The 23,238-nt window shown below is 42.2% G+C and overlaps 1 protein-coding gene and 1 pseudogene across 2 annotated transcripts; both read right to left on the bottom strand.

The window, feature by feature from the left end:
* Positions 1-506: 506 nt before the first annotated feature.
* Positions 507-21,610, bottom strand: LOC139468551 (actin-related protein 2/3 complex subunit 1A-like). 2 transcript variants are annotated; one of them, XM_071250603.1, is made up of 14 exons: positions 21,496-21,610; positions 20,097-20,195; positions 19,104-19,255; positions 18,476-18,584; positions 15,607-15,724; positions 14,243-14,302; positions 12,823-12,929; positions 9,330-9,432; positions 8,636-8,711; positions 7,759-7,862; positions 6,032-6,112; positions 3,236-3,325; positions 1,799-1,889; positions 507-1,067 (listed from the first exon to the last, which is right to left on the bottom strand). In XM_071250603.1, exons 2-14 carry the CDS (start codon positions 20,161-20,163, stop codon positions 1,029-1,031), a joined length of 1,197 nt encoding a protein of 398 aa, XP_071106704.1. In that variant the 5' UTR covers positions 20,164-20,195; positions 21,496-21,610; the 3' UTR covers positions 507-1,028. The 2 variants fall into 2 exon arrangements, with proteins under 2 accessions (XP_071106704.1, XP_071106705.1); XM_071250604.1 differs by lacking the exon at positions 6,032-6,112.
* LOC139469090 (uncharacterized) lies at positions 10,207-12,781 on the bottom strand (annotated as a pseudogene).
* Positions 21,611-23,238: the final 1,628 nt, after the last annotated feature.

Genomic DNA, 23,238 nt, shown 5'->3' with positions numbered 1-23,238 from the left:
ATAGTAATATATAATTCATGTACATCAATATACTTGCATTTAATTTACGTATTTATATATATTTATAACCGGGTGTGCAACTCCTGGTTACACTGCCCAACGCTTAACAGTGGAATAGCGAGGGAACTTATCTCCATACACTTGTGACATGCGGTCAAGAATTTATTGGGGAGTACTTTCTCTAAAGTTAAAAACTTGATGACTGCTCGGTCGTTTTTTTTCCATTACTTTGTCCATTTGGACCCCTTTCACGTTCAACTGGCTGTCAGCCATATACAAACGGCCTCAACAGACCAAATACACTTGCAATGGACTATCAAACAATGTACTACATTGACTAGTTCATTTTGTGATGGCCCATAGTTGAAAGTGGGATATTTTCTTTCCCAAAATACCAAGGTGTAAAAAGGTAAGACAAAATTCAGTAGGTCCCCCAGACAGTGACAAAAGGTAGGTCATCCAGACATTTCAATCTCACATGACATAAAGAACAACAAATTTAGGTCTATCAAAGACACATTTTATTCATGTTGGTAAACTGATTATGTTTTTTGTTAGTAACAATACAAAGGTATAACATTGCTCCGTGTGCAGCTTCCTTCCTTGACGACTATTTGGATAAACATTTATTGATGCTGCAGCCATTCAGACGAATTTAATGACACCACATATGATATACAAAGAAGGCTGTTATAGACCCATACACACCATGATTGAAACAATGCTCAACAATGTTTGGTGGAACTTCAATGATATTTACTTGAACGTGACCAAGTCGTACAAACAGGTTTCAGTTTAACACAAGTACATCGTCCTTGACTTGAATCTGGTGAATGCCCTTAACATTACAAGGTATGGTGCTCTACCGAGTGTATAGGATACATTGTGTAGGACCTTATATTTGTTCTCCAGAGAGTTAGCTTATATAGAAATGAGTACAGGAAGTGAAGACAGTCCAGAAATCTGTGGTTGAGTTCATCTTGAAGAGAGAGACTTCTGTCTGGAGTGTACAGTTGGACACTACCAGCCTAGGCAATCTTCAGTCCAGCAATTCCACGTTCCAGGGACTGTAAAGGAAGTAGATGTATACTGTATTAATACCCTACATACATTAACACAACACAGAGCAGTCCTGATGTCACAGATGTCCACACCAAATTTAACTCCAAATGATTTTTCATTCCCTGTGGTGAATCACTGAATGTTGGTCTAAGCCACAGTCAGCAATATTCCATGCTTGTTGTCTCTTACGAAAAGCAGGAGACTGGGGGCATAATCCTCAGCGCTCAATTTGAGGCACCAAACCCAGGGCTATATTGTTATAAGCTAGTGCTTTATCAACCAGTGTACCCCACCGCCATTACCTCCATATGTGGTAACATAATCTGTTGTCCATCATGTGTATCAGCCCTTGATTTGGTCTGTGGCTCCTTGACAACAACAACGGCATTATGGCACATGGCACACTCGTTCTACTTGCAGTCTTTTCACATGAATACCTATCTAACTGTTTGGATTTCCTTTTGTTTGACATCCAAAATAATTGCAGGTACAAAAAGTTCTCGACACTGATCCTGCATGAGTGGTCAGTAGTAGTCAGAGATCATCACTCACAGTCAGAGGTCATCACTCACAGTAAGAGGTCATCACTCACAGTATAGGATATGGAAGTTTACATATTCAGATAGATGAGTGCTTTCCCATTGTCATACAACACAATATTTTCTATTATCGGTTCGTTTATGAAATTCTTGAGCTTGCTGGTGCCACTATGTGATGACAGGAACTGGTCACATACCTTCAGGTCCCAGATGATGATGTTGCCATCCACACCTGACGTGGAGATCTTGGTACAGTCGGACTTGGTTCCGGCAAAGATGCTCACCTGACTGAAACACAACAGGGAATACGGCGCCATATACAACAGGGAATATATCTACATATACAACAAGGAATATATCTACATATACATCAGGGAATATATCTACATATACATCAGGGAATATATCTACATATACAACAGGGAATATATCTACTTATTATGCCTCAAAGATTGACCAATCACAGAGCAGATCTACTGACCCCACATGAGCCCGTATACCGTAAGTAAAAATAAAAAATGGTTGTTACTGACCTAATATGAGACCGTATACCATCAGTAAAAGCCATTTTGGATTTTCCAACACCCACCTCACATATTTCACATAGAAATTCTGGTACAGAAATTCGTTAATCGACACTGTTTTGTGTTTTAATATCATTAATTTTGATTTGCAAGGACGTTAATGGTTTTTCTGATCACGTTCATGACTTTAATAAAGATCATATAAAGTTAAAATTATCAACAAGGTTTGGCCTCTGAGGTTTGAAGAGTAGTCTCCCTTTGACCCTTAAGGTCCTAAGTTGTAGGTGTTAAGTTTTGAGTTTTAAGTTTTGACATGACGTGTGACAAACATACTAAAAAGTGTATACGTTTTGGCATAATAAATTTGTTATGGTGTTTTTAGCTGCCGTATATGGTGTCATATTAGGTTTGCAGAAAAATATTGGGCGAGGCATCACTGTATGTACGGCAACTAAAGACACCATAACTTATAGTACACCGTCAGTAACAGCCATCTTGAACTTTTTTAAACACCCACTTCACATATTTCACATGAAAATTCTGATATTGAAATTTGTTATTCGATACTGTTTTGTGTTTCTATATCATTAATATTAATGTGCAAGGACATTAAACTTGTTTTTTGATAATGTTTGTGATTTTATTTGCATATGGAATTCGCCTTTAAATACTTGACCAGAGAATATGCCTCTGTACACTATACAGAAATATGGCTTCATTTACATCAGGGAATATATCTATATATACTACAACAGGGAATATATCTATATATACTACAACAGGCTGTATATGTTTACACAAACTCTAACAGGGAATATATGTACATACTTCAACAGGAAACAGGTCTTCATCTACTAGTTATCATAACCAGGGACTGTAAACTCCTTGTACTTATTTCTCTGTATGCTGCAGACCCAATTGTTAACATTCTCAATACCTATATCTATACATATCTTATGATTTTATTCAAGAGCCCATTTCATACAATATCCTGGATGGCATTTATTCATAATATATTAAATCCAAGCTGTTTGTTTTCTAAATACTATAATAAAGTATAATTGTGTACTACTGCCGGGTACCCATCGGATGCGAGTGTGACCGACTCACGTGATGGTGTTCTGGTGCTGAGTCTTCAAGTCGCTAGAGAAGTCATCAGTTGTAGCCTTCTTCTCTAAATTCTTGAAGCGATTCATAGCACTGAAACAATAATATATAATAAAAGGCTGGGCACACAATGATGAGGTCCACTGAAAAAAGTGAACACTGTAGTCTCTATAATAAATGCCCTGTTCCAATAAGCACCCTCTCCTAAGACTGAACATGTATGTGACAGTTCGTATATCAGTGCATAATGATTTACAGAAAACAGACGCATCGAAGAGGAACATAATTCCTGGCAAACTTTTATTGAACACATTTAATTTCATCAATGTTGAACTATGTTTGTTCACAACCATTCAAACTGACAACAATTATGGCAGCTTCACGGGTTGCATGTAAAGACACATGACAGAAGTGCTACTTATCTTAATTGTAGTAATGTCAAACCAATGGTTTAACACAATGACAACAGTTAACTCAGATGTCATTGTGTTCTGGAGCAGCCTTTCTGTTTCTGCTGTATCACTACATCTGCTATACAAGATGTAGCAGCGGCACACAGTCCCTCAGTGTTGTTCTATATAGTCATGTATATTTAGTAAATCATAGCATTGCCTCTGTGTAGATGATGCACACATCAATAACTGCCTTATGCCTGGTGTAGTCATGTTACCACCTGCAAGTATGGAAGTAGTTGTCACGTTGACACAGTATTTCAGAATAAGGACAGGATGTGTGCCACACTGGGTATGCAAAACTGTTGTTTTTGTTCATACCCTTGCGTATCTACTGTATCATGTATCTACTGTATCATGTATCCACTGTATCATGCATTTCTTAGGTTATCATCGTATACATATTTCTTCAACTGAGCAGTTTTGCATACCTCTACTTGTCATGAGTTATAAACCCTAGCCACTGTGCACTAATGACAGCAGCCCTTGTATTGTATCCCATCGTGCTGTGAATACAGTCCGTGGTGTTCAATGTAACTTCAGTGTGTGTTCATTTCGTATAAAAACACAAACATGTCATGCTCTCACTTAAACATATGTAGTAGTAAAATGCCACATGCAAAGCTGCCTTCTGTCTGTCTGGCTGTTGACCGGTATATCTGTCCACATCTGTCTGTCCTTGTCTGTCCACACATCTACACGAATACATGTCCATGTCTGTCTGTCCATCAGACTGTCTGTCCACACGAATATATGTCCATGTCTTTCCATCAGTCTGTCTGTCCACACGAATATATGTCCATGTCTGTCCATCAGTCTGTCTGTCAAGACAATGCATGTCCATGTCTGTCTGTCATCAGTCTGTCTGTCTAACCGAATGTATGTCCACGTCTGTCTGTCGTTAGACTGTCTGTCCACACAAATATATGTCCATGTCTGTCTGTTGTCAGTCTGTCTACACAAATATATGTCCACACCTGTCTGTCGTCAGTCTGTCTACCCGAATATATGTCCACGTCTGTCTGTTGTCAGACTGTCTGTCCACACAAATGTATGTCCACACCTGTCTGTCGTCAGTCTGTCTACCCAAATATATGTCCAGGTCTGTCTGTTGTCAGTCTGTCTACACAAATATATGTCCACGTCTGTCTGTCGTCAGTCTGTGTGTCCACATGTAAATCTACAGGAGTTTGACTGGTTAACTAGACATGCAAATGTCAGTCTTGTACAGCTATTCGACATCCAAACTAAGACAGCAATAACGCTATCCTTTTCATGAATATTACTCAACACAATACAAAGTTAATTCATGCCAAGTTAACCAATCTATGCCAGTTTAACAACCCAGACAGATACATATATATCAATGTTTGACATATATTTACCCATCTTGTTTCAGGTCATGGTTACAATTCTACATCTTGCTGACGCCTGAACGCCATGTCATACTGATCTGTCCTGTGATTCTGGGGCCATTGCCCTTCCGTCAATTTCTTTAAGTTTCAGCTTTGCAACCATGCATGACTACATACATACTGGTACCCATAACAGGTCCCTCAGTTTGTCCTAGCATTGTCCTCTCCTGACTTCACTCATGCATGACTACATACAAACTGGTACCCATAACAGGCCCCTCAGTTTGTCCTAGCAATGTCCTCTCCTGACTTCACTCATGCATGACTACATACAAACTGGTACCCATAACAGGCCCCTCAGTTTGTCCTAGCATTGTCCTCTCCTGACTTCACTCATGCATGACTACATACAAACTGGTACCCATAACAGGCCCCTCAGTTTGTCCTAGCATTGTCCTCTCCTGACTTCACTCATGCATGACTACATACAAACTGGTACCCATAACAGGCCCCTCAGTTTGTCCTAGCATTGTCCTCCCCTGACTTCATCATGCATCTCATGGGTGGGTGCCGATCACATACATCTAAAGTGCAATACATGCAAGTGCCATGGAGTCTAGATAGTCATGAAACAAAGATTTATACATGTGATGCATCAATTAAACCCTGTGATAAATCCTTGGTGTCCTTCTATAAGTTGTAATATCAAGTTAGTCTGGATCTATGTAATTAGTAACATCTCAGAACTAAGTGACCGGCACATTTGGTCAACATTCCTGGACATATATTGCCATTCAACATGGCCGCTAGTAGCAGACGACACACACTGTTAATTCTTGAACTTGTCAGATCAAAGTTAGACTGCAGCTATGTAATTAGTAACATCTATGAACAACGTGACCGGCACAATTGGTCAGCGTTCTTTGATATATGATGCCATTCAATATGGCCGCCAATAGCAGACGGCACACACGCCATGCAAGATGGCCTACTTGATGATTGACACAGGTGTCTCATCTTCCTCCTCCTGATCAGATCCTGCCTCCGTCTCGCTAGGCTCAGGAACATCCACACTGTGAGAACAGCTTACATATTCATTCACTGAGTCCCTCTACCCATCAGTAGCAGTCAACAGGTACTCTTCACTATCATCATCTCAATGTCAGTGGTACTTAATGACTTGTAGAAGGATCACTTGTGGTACTAGGGGTCCTATGTGTCCAGCGTTAGGTTTTATACAAGACGGAGGCAAGTGGCAGAAAACCTAACGAGGGACACATAAAATCCCATGTACCCCGAGTGATCCTGCTACAATGAATTTATCTTACCGACATGTTTTATCATGACATTGTAATAGAATTCAAACAAATTCAAAATTGATAGAAAACAGCTGTTCGATTGAGCTGAGGTTAGCTTGCACAATGTCACATGACTTCTACTGACTCGGAAAAAGTGTGCGGCTTTTTGCTTTGAAGCAGGATATCAAGGATTTATTCTCAGAAATCCAGCTTTATGATGGCTGCCTGTAAATAAACAAGTCTAGACCAGACAATCAAGTGATTATATTATGAGTAATGATACATGCCATCAGGGTACAATGACATATTTCAACCCAGTCATTGAGACAGTCGATCCATTCGGTCGCCTCTTACGACCAGCAGTGGTTGCTGGGGACCTATTCTGACCCCGAATCCACACAGGGTCCAATGGCACGAGTACAATAGCGTAATTGTGTTAGTTATCTTTACTAATAACTAATTTTCAATATTTATTACCCCAGTAATGAAATTATCTGTAAGTCAGTTATGATTATGATTTTAATAAGATTAAAATATTGTAATTACATTATCTAAAAAAAACACATTGAGGGTGAAACTTCATTATTCTGAGGCAGAAGCACGATCACTGTCTCAGACACATACAGAGACATCTATAGGCGATCACGGTGTAAAGATGTTGAGTATACCAGTACTCTGAGATACCCCGGACTGGGATACAGTCTACAAATCACATGATCTCTAGTGAGTGAGTGAGTATGGTTTTACGCCGCTTTTAGCAATATTCCAGCAATATCACGGCGGGGGACACCAGAAATGGGCTTCACACATTGTACCCATGTCGGGAATCGAACCCGGGTCTTCGGCGTGAAAAGCAAATGCTTTAACCACTAGGCTACCTGACCGCCCCACATGATCTTTAGAATCAAGAATGATTCATCGTCTGAAGCACATACTCCACACCAACTTTGGGGCGACCTGGACCGTAATCACTCTCCTATTGTGGAGGCAGATAATACCTGTAACCATGGTAACCTGCTATTTACTATCACATCATGTCTTCAATACATCGTTCTCAACCATTCAGATTTTTCTGATCATATTATTTCAGTTCTAGTTGGACCTCATTTGGACAGAGGTCACCATAAGTTGCGCAGTACAAAATGCTTCAATCATATCCATGTGTATCATCAAAATGTCTCCATACATAGTTTTTTGTTTCTTGTTTAAAGCCGCACAATGCAATATTTCAGCTGTATGAGGGTAGCTTGTAAACAATTATGTTCAGTGACTGATATTGTGAGCAACGATCCATGCTGTCCGGGTAAGATGCACACAATTAAACAAGTCATCGTGTCATACGACCCACGCATGTTTCTGGGGAGCAACTCTAACCCAGATCCCAGGGGCCATGTCTGGAACAGTGTCAGCCTGGCAGCTACCTGATTTGGCCGGACTCCTTCTCCTGAGGGATATCCAGTTTGCTGACGGTGGTGAGTTTGCCGCTGTCGGTGTAGGTGAACAGTATCGGGTTGCAGTCGTACCCCTAGGGACACAAAATGAAACTACATGTACCGTCCGATGTTCAGATGCAATGGATCTATAAGGCTGAAAACATTAAGTCTTGGTTCTCAGGCACCGCCGCATTATTATTTCGTCTGCACTGCTCTACTGCACATCTCGTGTTATGGTCATGGCGGCAATAGGAGGCCCTTTCCGAGGTTGATGGTACACAACTGTTTGTTTGGTTACAAACTAGTTTGAACAAGCCAAAAAGACCAAAAGTCCGGCACTATATTTTCAAAAGCCATTTCCCGAAAACCAGGCAAATGCTTTTCATTTTTTAAGCCTAAAAGTCTTACAAACTCGTAAACTATCACCCATTCATCTTTTAACATCTTGATCAAGAACAATTTTATAATCTGCTTGATCCTTTAAGATTTATTTTTTTACTGAATTCACTGAAAATGAAACGTGGACAAATCTGAAAAGCAGAGTTTGCAGTTAACTTGAATCCATGGATCTATCAGTGTAGTCAGTTAACTTGAATCCATGGGTCTATCAGTGTATTCAGTTAACTTGAATCCATGGATCCATCAGTGTATTCAGTTAACTTGAATCCATGGATCTATCAGTGTATTCAGTTAACTTGAATCCATGGATCTATCAGTGTAGTCAAAGATCAAATCAGTTGCTTAACCTTCAGCCATGGGGCTATCAAGACACAAACGAGTAGCCATTAGAATTTCTCTCCCAGATGAGTTGTTGCCACGGTTACCCTACTCCAGTAAACACCCACAACACAGGACAAATACGTACAGCGCAAACAATGCTGCTCTCAGTCACCCAGGTGATGCTCATGAAGGGCAGGAAGTTCTCCTTGATACACACCAGTCTGGAATACACACACGGTACCATCAACAACAACATCAACAACAACATCAAAGTCAACCTCAACATAAACATCCACCTGTACAAAATGTGTCAAGTATCAGGCTAAAAACATAAGTCTTGGTTCTCAGGCACCGCCCACATCAACATCAAGTCTGCTTCACATGACATTCTTATTTCCATTCCACACACACACACCCCACCCCCCCCTCTCCCAACCCCCAATAAAATCTTTAAATATTCTTGAATGACCCCGGCAGTGAAATGCTACAATATTTAAGGACATGATTTCACCAAAATTATCGTAAACAAAATTTAATTACATACTAGCCTGAACCAACAAAACACCGCTAGCCCGCACTTTATTTTCAAAAGCCATTGCCTCAGAACCAATTCTTTTATTTTTTAAGCCTTAAACACGTCCAAAGGTTTATATGGGATGTAAACCCCCAAACTCCAAAAAACTGTAGCGTCTAAAGCTATTGTTCAAACAGAAATGAGATTAATGTACAGAACTAGTAAAATCCTAGATCTATTTTATATTTGTATTACGGAGTAATGCTGGATAAGTACAAAAATATGAGATAAATGTACAAATTTGTCGTCTGGTCGTGATACTTACTCTGATCCCTTGTTAGAATCCACAACAGAGATGCTGGAGTCGTGGCCGACCCAAGCGAGGCGATCACCACTCGGGGAGAAGGAGACGGAGTGCACCCAGCCACCTGTAAGACAGGGACACTGTTACCATGGTTACAACATTCTCAACACAAGGACAATTACAGCTCCACAACAACCCCATGTTAGACCGACAAAGCAACAAAATCACCATGTTAGACAAAACATTATTAAAAAGTACTGATTGTGTGTTTTGTAAAGGTTTGTAATATTTCTTCCAATTATGTATAATGTTAAAAGGACAGACTACAGACTAAAAATATTCAGTGACATACTTGCTGACTGTAGACAGGCGTTGCCTGCAAACTTATTTCAAAGAACATTTGTTGACGGCATTGGTAAATATTTTTAGGCCTTGGATTTTGATCCTAAAAACTTGGCACACACACAGTAATATATGGCCGCCATAACAAGGTGTGTTTACAGAGTGAGTGCAGATATTATTGGTGACATCTTCTCACACTTCCGAAATACTTATATGGTGGCAGCTTTTACTTAACCATGTTCACAGAGCGAGGGTGTTTTTACGCCGCCTTTAGCACTATTCCAGCGATATCATGGTGAGTGAGTGAGTTTGGTTTAACTCCTTTGAACAATATTCCAGTTCTGTCACGGTGTGTCAGCTTGATGTGGGAGGAAAGCCCTAAGTGACCGCTTTGTTGAAACCCACAGGCACGGGTATGGTGCTGACAAGCCTAGAAACATAAACGGGGGAACCGAGATTCCACTATCGCAGGTTCCTGGCGTGCCCAAGGGATGCAACTCTGCACAGGTTTAACGTGAAGCAGTTAAGAGGAGGGAGACGTTTGGCAGTATTTGTTTCAATTAAAGGCAATGACCTCCACATGGATCGTCTTAAAAAGAAGACAATTATTTTGCGTGGATACATGCTGTTAGCTCATGCAGTGTTTGAATTAAAAAAGTGCACCAGTAAATGTTTACGCAGAGAGATCAGCATTGTACACTTTTTGATTTATGTAATACTGAGGTGTGATTTCACGAACAGAAGCAGCAAGAATGGTGTCAGTTCTTATGATACTGAGAGTGTCATTGTGACTATCATTCCCTGTAGTTCGAGTATATGCAGTTTGTCAAACAGTTCTCGGATAGATCAAAAGAAAGGAGAGAGCATTATGCAATTATATAAAATAGTGATTGTAATAAAATAGCCCAACTTACTACCAGTCTCTGCAAAGAATATCCCAAAAATTTATTTAAAAGTGAAAAAAAGTTTAAACAAAACAAAAAACACACATCAAATTCACATGCATGAAATTATTATTTGTCTTCACACAATAAAAATCCTCAATATAGACACAAAAAGGAGTTCTTGTCTCTCTTGGTTATCACTGACCAATAATTTTCTTGCTAACTCTAAATTTCATATTTATTGTTTGAAAGCATTTCCATAAGGAGAAGTATTTCATTAGGAACTGTTTAATTGAGGAGGAGGTGAAATTGGTCTAAGGACTGTATCACATTTTGCTGACACCTCCCCCCCCCCGCCCCACCAACCATTACATGTGTCATTTCCATAACAATATTCCAGCTATGTGCAGCCTGTAAATAACTGGGTCTGGAACAGTGATTGATATTATGAGCACAATCCACATCGTGTGGGTACGATGACACACAATCAACAAAGGCCCCGAGTCTGACCAACTGATTCAGTAAGGTGCTTCTAGCGACCAGCACAGGTACCTGGGGACAGATTCTAACGACCAGCACAGGTACCTGGGGACAGATTCTAACGACCAGCACAGGTACCTGGGGACAGATTCTAACGACCAGCACAGGTACCTGGGGACAGATTCTAACAACCAGCACAGGTACCTGGGGACAGATTCTAACGACCAGCACAGGTACCTGGGGACAGATTCTAACAACCAGCACAGGTACCTGGGGACAGATTATAACGACCAGCACAGGTTACTGGGGACAGATTCTAATGACCAGCATAGGTTACTGGGGACAGATTCTAATGACCAGCATAGGTTACTGGGGACAGATTCTAATGACCAGCACAGGTTACTGGGGACAGATTCTAATGACCAGCATAGGTTACTGGGGACAGATTCTAATGGCCAGCACAGGTACCTGGGGACAGATTCTAACGACCAGCACAGGTACCTGGGGACCAATTCTAACGACCAGCACAGGTTGCTGGGGACAGATTCAAACGACCAGCACAGGTACCTGGGGACAGATTCTAACGACCAGCACAGGTACCTGGGGACAGATTCTAACGACCAGCACAGGTTACTGGGGACAGATTCTAACGACCGGCACAGGTACCTGGGGACAGATTCTAACGACCGGCACAGGTTGCTGGGGACAGATTCTAGCGACCAGCACAGGTTGCTGGGGACAGATTCTAACGACCAGCACAGGTACCTGGGGACAGATTCTAACGACCAGCACAGGTACCTGGGGACAGATTCTAACGACCAGCACAGGTACCTGGGGACAGATTCTAATGACTGGCACAGGTACCTGGGGACAGATTCTAACGACCAGCACAGGTACCTGGGGACAGATTCTAACGACCAGCACAGGTACCTGGGGACAGATTCTAACGACCAGCACAGGTACCTGGGGACAGATTCTAACGACCAGAACAGGTACCTGGGGACAGATTCTAACGACCAGAACAGGTACCTGGGGACAGATTCTAACGACCAGAACAGGTACCTGGGGACAGATTCTAACGACCAGCACAGGTACCTGGGGACAGATTCTAACGACCAGCACAGGTTGCTGGGGACAGATTCTAACGACCAGCACAGGTACCTGGGGACAGATTCTAACGACCAGCACAGGTACCTGGGGACAGATTCTAACGACCAGCACAGGTTGCTGGGGACAGATTCTAACGACCAGCACAGGTACCTGGGGACAGATTCTAACGACCAGCACAGGTACCTGGGGACAGATTCTAACGACCAGCACAGGTACCTGGGGACAGATTCTAACGACCAGCACAGGTTGCTGGGGACAGATTCTAACGACCAGAACAGGTACCTGGGGACAGATTCTAACGACCAGCACAGGTTGCTGGGGACAGATTCTAACGACCAGAACAGGTACACAGGCTTCAAACAAGTGAGCATGAGTACACAATATTTCAGCAGGAGACATCAGAAATGGGCTTCACACATTGTACCCATGTGGAAAATCAAACCCTTGGTCTTTGGTGTGACAAGTGAACGCTTTAACCACTAGGCTACAGGGACGTATCATGGAGTGATAGGAACATTCTAACATACGTGGGATTCTTGTCAAGAACCAAGAGAACCGAGCATATTTAGATTCTGAGTATGTTTATAGCTGTAGAGATGATATTCTACACATGTACCGTAGACCCAAGTCTACCGTGTAACCGATCACCACCCACATGCTGAGACACACTAAGGAATGCGTGTTGTAGACAGACGTACCTCCTCCATTAGAGAACTCGGCCAGGTTGGCCCCCCAGGGCATCTTCGTCCCCCAGGAGCACGGCCCCGGCTTCTTGTCCACCTCCTTGATGTAGCCAGAGAAGACTCTGTGAAGCAATTGTCACGTGTAAACTTGTGAGATTCCAGCCGACCATCAACAGAGACTAACATTCCTCCATGCCCTCCTTCACCTCATCAACTAGCATCACACACTGCACTGCAGGCTGCACTCAACAACATTGTATCAGACGTCATCGTCACTCGTCCAGCTTCATCGCTTTCATCACTTTATCATCTTAGTTTGAATACCGAACATATAAGATCGGGATCATGAATATTTTGGGGGATATTTTTATGAAACTGTGTGCTCAGTCTTCACTACAAAACAAAAAGCCCCCAAACTATTTATGATCCCTAACTTTCTTTGTACATTATATACAACCACTTCCTACCCAGTACCCTGACAAAGATACTAACGTATGTTGCATTGAAGCAAGAAAGAATCTGAAATCCAAGTCATCCCTGTCCTCATGAAACTGGTCTCAGCCATTCCACAAACATTAAACTGGTCTCAGCCATTCCACAAACATTAAACTGGTCTCAGCCATTCCACAAACATTAAACTGGTCTCAGCCATTCCAACAACATTAAACTGTCTCATCCTTTCCACAAACATTAAACTGGTCTCAGCCATTCCAACTACATTAAACTGGTCTCAGCCATTCCACAAACATTACACAGGTCTCAGCCATTCCACAAACATTAAACTGGTCTCAGCCATTCCACAAACATTAAACTGGTCTCAGCCATTCCACAAACATTAAACTGGTCTCAGCCATTCCACAAACATTAAACTGGTCTCAGCCATTCCAACTACATTAAACTGGTCTCAGCCATTCCACAAACATTACACAGGTCTCAGCCATTCCACAAACATTAAACTGGTCTCAGCCATTCCACAAACATTAAACTGGTCTCAGCCATTCCACAAACATTAAACTGGTCTCAGCCATTCCACAAACATTAAACTGGTCTCAGCCATTCCACAAACATTAAACTGGTCTCAGCCATTCCACAAAGTGATCCAAGCACCAGGACTGTCTACGCTAAGTAAGGGAGGAACAATCGTCTTAAGGATCGCTCTGTGGCACGGGGCCCTGGTGTTGTCCTAACACGCTGAATCTACAACACCAGGTCGCTTGTGTAATCCACCACACCCCGACACTGATGTGCTCTATAGTACACTCACACCTCAAGTCCTAACACGCGGAATCTACAACACCAGGTCACTTGTGTAATCCACCACACCCCGACACTGATGTGCTCTATAGTACACTCACACCTCCAGTCCTGACACGCGCTTGTGTAATCCATCACACCCTGCTAATCACACAGATAACTATATAAGTAAATGTGTTACCTGGCCTTGAAGTCGGAGGAGCCAGCTGCGATCAGCACATTGTTGGCATGCCAGTCCAGGCTGGGGAGTCCAATAGATAGTCAGTGTTACAAGTCAATGTTACAAGTCAATGTAACAAGTCACATAGACAAGGCAATCATACACCTCAATGAGACATGTCAATCATACACCTCAATGAGACATGTACGTCACTTAGTCAAGTCAATCATACATGTCACTTAGACAAGTCGATCATGTCACTTAGACAAGTCAATCATTCATGTCACTTAGACAAGTCAATCATTCATGTCACTTAGAGAGAGTGAGTGAGTAAGTGAGTGAGTATGGTTTTACGCCACTTTTAGCAATATTCCAGCAATATCACGGCGGGTGACACCAGAAATGGGCTTCACACATTGTACCCATGTCGGGAATCGAACCCGGGTCTTCGGCGTGACGAGCGAACGCTTTAAACACTAAAACACTACCCGACCGCCCCCATGTCACTTAGACAAGTCAATCATTCATGTCACTTAGTCAAGTCAATCATTCATGTCACTTAGTCAAGTCAATCATACATGTCACTTAGACAAGTCAATCATTCATGTCACTTAGTCAAGTCAATCATTCATGTCACTCAGTGAAGTCAATCATTCATGTCACTTAGACAAGTCGATCATGTCACTTAGACAAGTCAACCATTCATGTCACTTAGACAAGTCAATCGTGCATGTCACTTAGTCAAGTCAATCATTCATGTCACTTAGACAAGTCAATCATTCATGTCACTCGACAACTCAATCATTTATGTCACTTAGTCAAGTCAATCATTCATGTCACTTAGTCAAGTCAATCATTCATGTCACTCAGACAAGTCAGTCATTCATGTCACTAAGGCAAGTCAATCATAAATGTCAATTAGACAAGTCAATCTTTCATGTCAATTAGACAAGTTAATCCTACATGTCAATTGGACAAGTTAATCCTACACGTCAATTAGACGAGTCAATCATATGTCACTTAGACGAGTCAATCATTCATGTGTCTTAGACGAGTCAATCATTCATGTGTCTTAGACGAGTCAATCATTCATGTTTCTTAGACAAGTCAATCATTCATGTTTCTTAGACAAGTCAATCATTCATGTCAATCATGTCAATAAAAGTGTACATGCAGTTGTTTAATATACACAATACAGTCATAAATTTACTGACTGACTTTTTCAAATTCCCATTTTCATAAACGTTGACTTCTGTATAACAATAATCTTATAAACAAGTAACTACACTGGTCTGTCCATTTCATTCATTTTGAAAAATTAAAATTAGGAAATCAATTTGTTGATTAGTCCCAATGCATTTGATTGTCTACAAATGTTCACGCACCATGTAACAGTGGACCTGATTGGCTTCTTGATGTGCTTGCTGACCCACCAGTTGTTGTCCTCCTCATAGTAGGACACAGAGATGAGACGAGCACCGCTACCCACGGCAAACTTGTTCTCTGGGGAGGAGGGACAGATAGCAGAGACTTCAACACCACTTTGAATTGTACTTCAGTCAAATCAATACATAATGGTTTGTAGACCCATTGATCTACAGATCCAAGCTGGCACAGCTATGAAGGCTGAGTGAGTGAGTGAGTTGGGTTTAACGCCGCTTTTAACAGTATTCCAGTTATATCACTGCGTGTCAGCTTAATGTGGGAGGAAAGCCCGAAGTGATGCAGGTCTAAGACGTTTACCACTTCGGTGAAACCCACGAGCACAGGTATGGTGCTGACAAACCTAGAAATATAATTGGGGCGAACCGGGATTCGATCCCACAATCATAGGTTTCTGGTGTGCCCAAGGGACGCAACTCTGCACAGCGAATCGCGGCGCCTTAGACGACTGGGCCACCCGTGCCCCCTATGAAGGCTGAGGGATTATCATCAAATAGTACCTGTACCATGTTGAAAAATGTTCTCGTACTGTCGAAAGTGGACGACAACATGCCTATAGCCCAATATGCTCATCACTACATACACCGAACCTCACAACCAAGGGCCTTGGCAGTAGGTGGGGGTACTCCTATACAAGAGTTTAGTGGTGGGACGATACACCGATGCATCAATGGATCGCGATGTTTACTTCTTGATACAATTTGTTTTGTTTGTTTGTTGTTTAACACCGCACTCAGCAATGTTCCAGCTATATGATGGCAGTCTGTAAATAATCGAGTCTGAACAAGACAATCAAGTGATTGACATCATGAGCATCTATCCACGCAATTGGGATATGATGACATGCATCAACCAAGTCAGCAAGCCTGACCACCCGATCCCGTTAGTCGCCTCTTACAACAAGCATAGTCCCCTTTTACCACAAGCATGTGTTGCCGAAGGCCTATTCTACCCCGGATCTTCACGGGTGTCTTGATACAATTATCAATTGCTGTATGGATCGATATTTTATACTTTGTGTGCCACTGTGATTGATACTGCTCGATACAGGTATCAATCACAGTGGCACACAAAGTATAAAATATTGATACATACAGCAAATGTTTTGTGTAAGAACTGTTACACCAAACAATAATGAGTAGTGAAAACGTAACTATTTTCACCCATTATGCAAAACTTGACACTGCCAACTGTAAATCCTCAGTGTGCCAGGTATTTGGCCATCCTGTCCATGAAAAAGATGGCCTACACACGACAATTAGAGCACATGCAAGTATTGTGATGCGTATCGGGTCATGAATAAGGTATCGTGATACGTATTGGATCACACAGTTAGTGCATCGTCTCAGCCCTTCAAGGCTTACATCACAAAAGAATCACATTCCAAAATTTGCAAAATATTGTGAGCCCTGAGCCCACAGAATATCTTTAAAACAGAAGAAACCTTCAACCTAGACTTGCTGAAAATCTTGATTGGGGGATTTTTGGATATTTTGTTTTTGGGAGAGAGACTATTATCAAGGTAGAAGCAGTAAAGTGAGGACAGATTGTACCACAATACCATGTGAGACACCCTTAATGTCAAAACTACAATGTGGGATCCACACTGAAAGTGTCAACCAGGATGTGACCACTTGTTTGTTTGTTTGTTTGTTATTGAACGCCACACTCAGCAATATTCCAGCTATATGATGGTGGTCTGTAAATAATCGAGTCATGCAATAATCGAGTCATAAACGATGACATGCACCAACCAAGACAGCAAGCCTGACCACCCAATCCCGTTAGTTGCCTCATACAGCAAGCATGGGTTGCTGAAGACCTGTTCTAACCAGGATCATACTGGAGTTGTGACCACTTGACCCTTTTACTTACTTAAATTAGGAATTTAACGTGTGTTTTCCGACATATGCGTATTTTGTGCACAGGCCTTCCAGGCCATTTATTGTTTGGTCGAAAAGCGTTTTTCCAAAATGGTGAGGCAACCTAGCGGGGCCCCACTTGACCCCGCGGCGCCCTTCTACTCACCTTGTGGTGATTCCCCCCTTACGGTGCCCCTTCTACTCACATTGTGGTGATTCCCCCCTACGGTGCCCCTTCTACTCACATTGTGGTGACCCCCCCCCCCCCTGACGGTGCCCCTTCTACTCACATTGTGGTGATCCCCCCCCTGACGGTGCCCCTTCTACTCACCTTGTGGTGATTCCCCCCCTACGGTGCCCCTTCTACTCACATTGTGGTGACACCCCCCCTGATGGTGCCCCTTCTACTCACATTGTGGTGATCCCCCCCGACGGTGCCCCTTCTACTCGCATTGTGGTGATCCCCCCCCCCTGACGGTGCCCCTTCTACTCACATTGTGGTGATCCCCCCCCTTGACGGTGCCCCTTCTACTCACCTTGTGGTGATTCCCCCCCTACGGTGCCCCTTCTACTCACATTGTGGTGACCCCCCCCCCCCTGACTGACGGTGCCCCTTCTACTCACCTTGTGGTGATCCCCCCCGACGGTGCCCCTTCTACTCGCATTGTGGTGACCCCCCCCCCCCCCCCCCCCCCCCCCCTGACGGTGCCCCTTCTACTCACATTGTGGTGATCCCCCCCCCCCCCCCCCGACGGTGCCCCTTCTACTCGCATTGTGGTGATCCCCCCCCCCCCCCCTGACGGTGCCCCTTCTACTCACCTTGTGGTGATCCCCCCCGACGGTGCCCCTTCTACTCACATTGTGGTGACACCCCCCCTGACGGTGCCCCTTCTACTCACATTGTGGTGACACCCCCCTTCCCTCCCCTGACGGTGCCCCTTCTACTCACCTTGTGGTGACCACTTGACACAAGTGGCAGCCCGGTTGATCCTCAGAATCACCAGCATCGGCTTCCATTTCCCGTTACTCTCGGGGCTCCACACATACGCGTTACGATCCTGGAGCAGGGACATGTGGGGTTTGGAAACATTTCAATAATAACCACAACCTAAACTGTTCAGCAATATTAAGTTCTTGACTAGATCAGTTTTATAAATGCGGTCTGCTGACATTATATAGCAAATGGAAATGTAAAAAAATTAAAATCGAACAATATATTTTTCTTACAAAAAGTAACTTAATCATAAAGCGCTAACAAGTCTTAAGAGACTGATCTCACTTGAATAAATAAATAATCTCATACAGTTACAGGTAGAAATTAGAAATCTCATACCGCTAAAAACAACCCTGTTATCAAAAGCCTGAGAAATCCTCAAGGCCAGGTATGGTGCTGACACACCAAGAATGAGAGTTACAAAACTTGTGAGTCCTGGCAAAACAAAAGGCTGCAACTCTACACAGCAAACAAAGGCCCCTTAGACCATGTAGACCACTTGGCCACCTGTGCTTTACTGAGCATTCTGCTCCATGATGACCTTTAACCTCTTATGCAGGAATGACAAAATCCTGGTGCTCACCGCTCCGCATGTGACGATTCGGTTGCTGTTGGGAGCCCAGTCAATGCCGGTGACTCTCTGACCATGTTCGGTCAGTGTATCGGCCAACTGCCACTTAGTGCCAGCCTGCTTGAAAATCTTCACCTCGGGACTCTTCTGCGACAGGACCAGGCCTAGAGAAACAATGTGTGTCAAGACTGGATGAACGTGTAACATGACTGGATCAATGTGTGGCAAGACTGGATCAATGTGTGATATGACTGGATCAATGTGTGATATGACTGGATCAATGTGTGTCAAGACTGGATCAATGTGTGATATGACTGGATCAATGTGTGTCATGACTGGATCAATGTTTGTCATGACTGGATCAATGTGTGTCAAGACTGGATCAATGTGTGATATGACTGGATCAATGTGTGATATGACTGGATCAATGTGTGATATGACTGGATCAATGTGTGATATGACTGGATCAATGTGTGTCAAGACTGGATCAATGTGTGATATGACTGAATCAATGTGTGTCATGACTGGATCAATGTGTGTCATGACTGGATCAATGTGTGATATGACTGAATCAATGTGTGTCATGACTGGATCAATGTGTGACTGGATTAATGTGTGTCATGACGGGATCAATGTGTGTCATGACTGGATCAATGTGTGATATGACTGGATCATTGTGTGTCATGACTGGATCAATGTGTGTCAAGACTGGATCAATGTGTGACATGACTGGATCAATGTGATGTTACCAGCTCAGTGAAACTCTGCATGCCTTGCATCACTAGGGCACCTGTGCCCTGAACATTACAACAGAGTTGGGAGCATCCATACTATTCGTTACACATGTAATAGGATCTATATTCAAATAAATTTCAAAAACATTAATATGTTTATCATGTTTATCAAATTAACAAAAGCAATCTGTCAAAATACCTTCTGATCTGTTTTCCTTTCAATGATAAAGTTATTCACTTCAAAATCATAATGGTACATAAAAATGTATACCTTTGCGATCCCCGCTGAAGGCATGGCATGTCACAGGATCCATTCCAAAGTTGTGTTTTTCAGACATGGTTGCTTTTTCTTAACAAATGTTTAAGAAATCTGAAAAGAGACAAAATTATCCGATTTATCACTAATTGTGCTATAGTATGGGTACTGAGCTTTCACTGCCTACAATAGAAATTCTTCATTACTGTCAGAGATCAAAGATGTTCAAACATAAAATTGATCGAAGATAGAAATGCTTTCCGTTTCAGTAGGAATAGCAGTTTTTATCAAAGCCTTGATTACAATATAGATATGCCTGAGTAGTATGAAGCCAATCACTCTCCTCCCCAAAGTTCCATGCAGCCAGCCTTGCAGCCTACCCCTGTCACATCGTCACATCTTACACAGTTCATTCATGTGTTTTTCATCTGTTTCATTTTGGACGAGTCTACACATTTAGACAAACATAACATTCATTGAGAAAATATCCTAAAACTTGAAAAACTATTTCCATTAGTGTATTTATCCTCCACATGTTGTCATGAAAACCCTACGGAGACCTGGCGAGATGGTCTCTCTCATGTGTAAAGCTATATTATCATGCACCTCACTGTCGCAGTTGTAGTAGCATGTCAATATAAGTATGCCATACAATATGTAAAGCGCACTGAAAGGCTTTCATAAGGCCCATCTGCTCTTATTTCAGAAAAAGTGCGTTTGTGTACAAACAATGGGCAAGTATGGTCACATTATAAGACTGTGGTCACATTGTGGTCAATGGAGCAGAACATTCTGTCGCAGAATAAGGCGAGCAGAACCGAGTAATGGGTCTTCAGAACGGTCGACGTCCTGTCTCGTTAAAGTTACAAGGCACAGTTACAGACTCTCTGCAAATGACGCCATTATCATTATTGTCCCATTATCGTGTTGCACACATATTGCAAAGGAGAAAACTGTACTTCACACCTCTTTTGTCCATATCATTTTTTTCATGATTGATTTACCATCATGATCATATGGTGCCATCATGATCATAAGGTGCAGATATGGAAAGACAGGAAACTTCCTCATTACCAGGAAGTGAGATTAGGGGCTACGCTCAAGCCAGGTTGCAATAGCAGGTGATACAGACTTTCAGACTTATTTTGCTTCTCTGTTGTTCACAAAGTTTTAGGATTAAACACAATCTAGTAATACATGATTAACAATAACTACATGAATACAATGTCTCAACTAGACACAGGGCAATTATTACAGAAATGGGACCAAGACTTCGAGAAACACTATCTCATTCGAGAGTTTGACTAGTTTGAGTCACCATCCGAAATATTGCAACTACTTCACCTGGCTTGAAACCTATTCGAGCGATGAGAACATTTTTTTTAATGAGCTCGATCTACAAGTAAATACTTACTAATTGTGATTACTTCTCAAAGTATGTAGAAATTAGAGAACCCGCGGACTGGTCAGTCTACACGAATTCCCTTTGCACGAGAAAGAAACAGGAAGTAAACCACGCCTTCGCGTGATGTCCTCACTTTGAAGTGTGTTGACTGGGTTCTTGTCTATCTAAACGAATAAAAGCGCTAAGTCTGCTACGCGAACCAACGGTAGTACCAGTTTATTGCGTGGCCCGCTTTTTGTTGAAATAAACCTTTAATTTGGTCCCGAATTTGTCAAATAGTTTTGTGGAATCATCTGGACTTAAGATAGTGGAAATCCCACAATGGATGAATGATTAAAATAAATGGGAATTTAATAAACATTTAAAGGGTACATTAAGTTATCAAGGTAATGTGCTATAGAAAATAACTATTTCCAGCATAAACTTTATTCGAACAAGGGACCACTTGGCGTCAAAGTATTTTATTTACAAATAATATCCAAAGGTATTGGTTGTAAAACCGCTTTATTTTTCAACAGTGAGTGTAGACTGTTTTCAGGGTGTATAATATGTTTCATACACAGATTACTAAAGATTTACTTAATAATACGTTGGTATGAAATATGATGAATCTATTATAACTACTATTAATTGATTAAAATGACTCCCACCCCAACAAACACATTGTGTTTTAATTTTTTTTCACCTACCCCAAGCATTTGTCAGTTTATGCCATGGGCATGAACACAATGATGAATACATGACACTTTTATGGATAACAACTTCTATATTCTTTGTGCGACGTTTCAGAGCTACCCCGCTCCTTCATCATTTCCTCATTGCGTGCGTCACAATGGCTACCCTTGTCACCCCGATACCTTCAGTGGACTTAATTAATCCTGTTAATCCCATCGGCTTCGTCATTATATTGTTATCTTTGTACTATCAACCCACCTTGTGTTGTGTAAACATCTTGATATATGCACGTACTGGGTTACCCGTGAGAATCCGGGGTAGAATAGGTCGCATATATATGTAACGCCGCAATATTCCAGCAATAAGACGGCGGTCTGTAAATAAGCGAGCTTGGACCGGACAATCCAGTGATTAACACCATGAGCATAGATCCACGGGATACATTGTTAAATTAATATATTTGCCAGGAACATGAGCGAGTGAGTGAGTATGGTTTTACGTCACTTTTAGCAATAGTAGGCTACAGCAATATCACGGGGGACACCAGAAATGGGCGCCAGCATCATGAAGGATTTTCTATGCTAATTAGACAGCTTATGTCACTTTAGGTCGTACCACACGTCTTGTCTATGACATGTTATTCCCATAATCAAACATAGACTTATAAATGTCTTGTTTACATACAGCATTACCAGAACATTAACTTGTTGCGAGTCGAGTACCTGCGCACACTTGTCATGTGTATGCGCATGCGCGTGTTACATTTAGTGCCATCGGATGAGACAGACGGGAGAACGATATTTTAACAAAAATGCGTGATTATTTCAGTTAATAGTAACAAGACATCAAGTAGAAGTATAATGAAGTAGTCTCACCGTAATTTAAACTCCGATGTTCAGAATATTGAGATAGTCCAACAATATCAGCATTATTGTGTGCCGACCCCTGAACTGGAATCCGTTTCGTTGCGCTAGGTGTCCGGAGAGTGTGGTCAGAAGGTAGTGGTCAGTGCCACCGACCGTCCGTCCTGACCGTTGGAGCCTCAAATATAACCCGTCTCCATGGAAACGCTCGTTT

The sequence above is a fragment of the Haliotis cracherodii genome, unplaced genomic scaffold, assembly GCF_022045235.1.
Source record: "Haliotis cracherodii isolate W230 unplaced genomic scaffold, xgHalCrac1.p SCAF_2, whole genome shotgun sequence".
Taxonomy (NCBI): domain Eukaryota; kingdom Metazoa; phylum Mollusca; class Gastropoda; order Lepetellida; family Haliotidae; genus Haliotis; species Haliotis cracherodii.
This window is presented reverse-complemented; position numbering and strand designations above follow the sequence as displayed.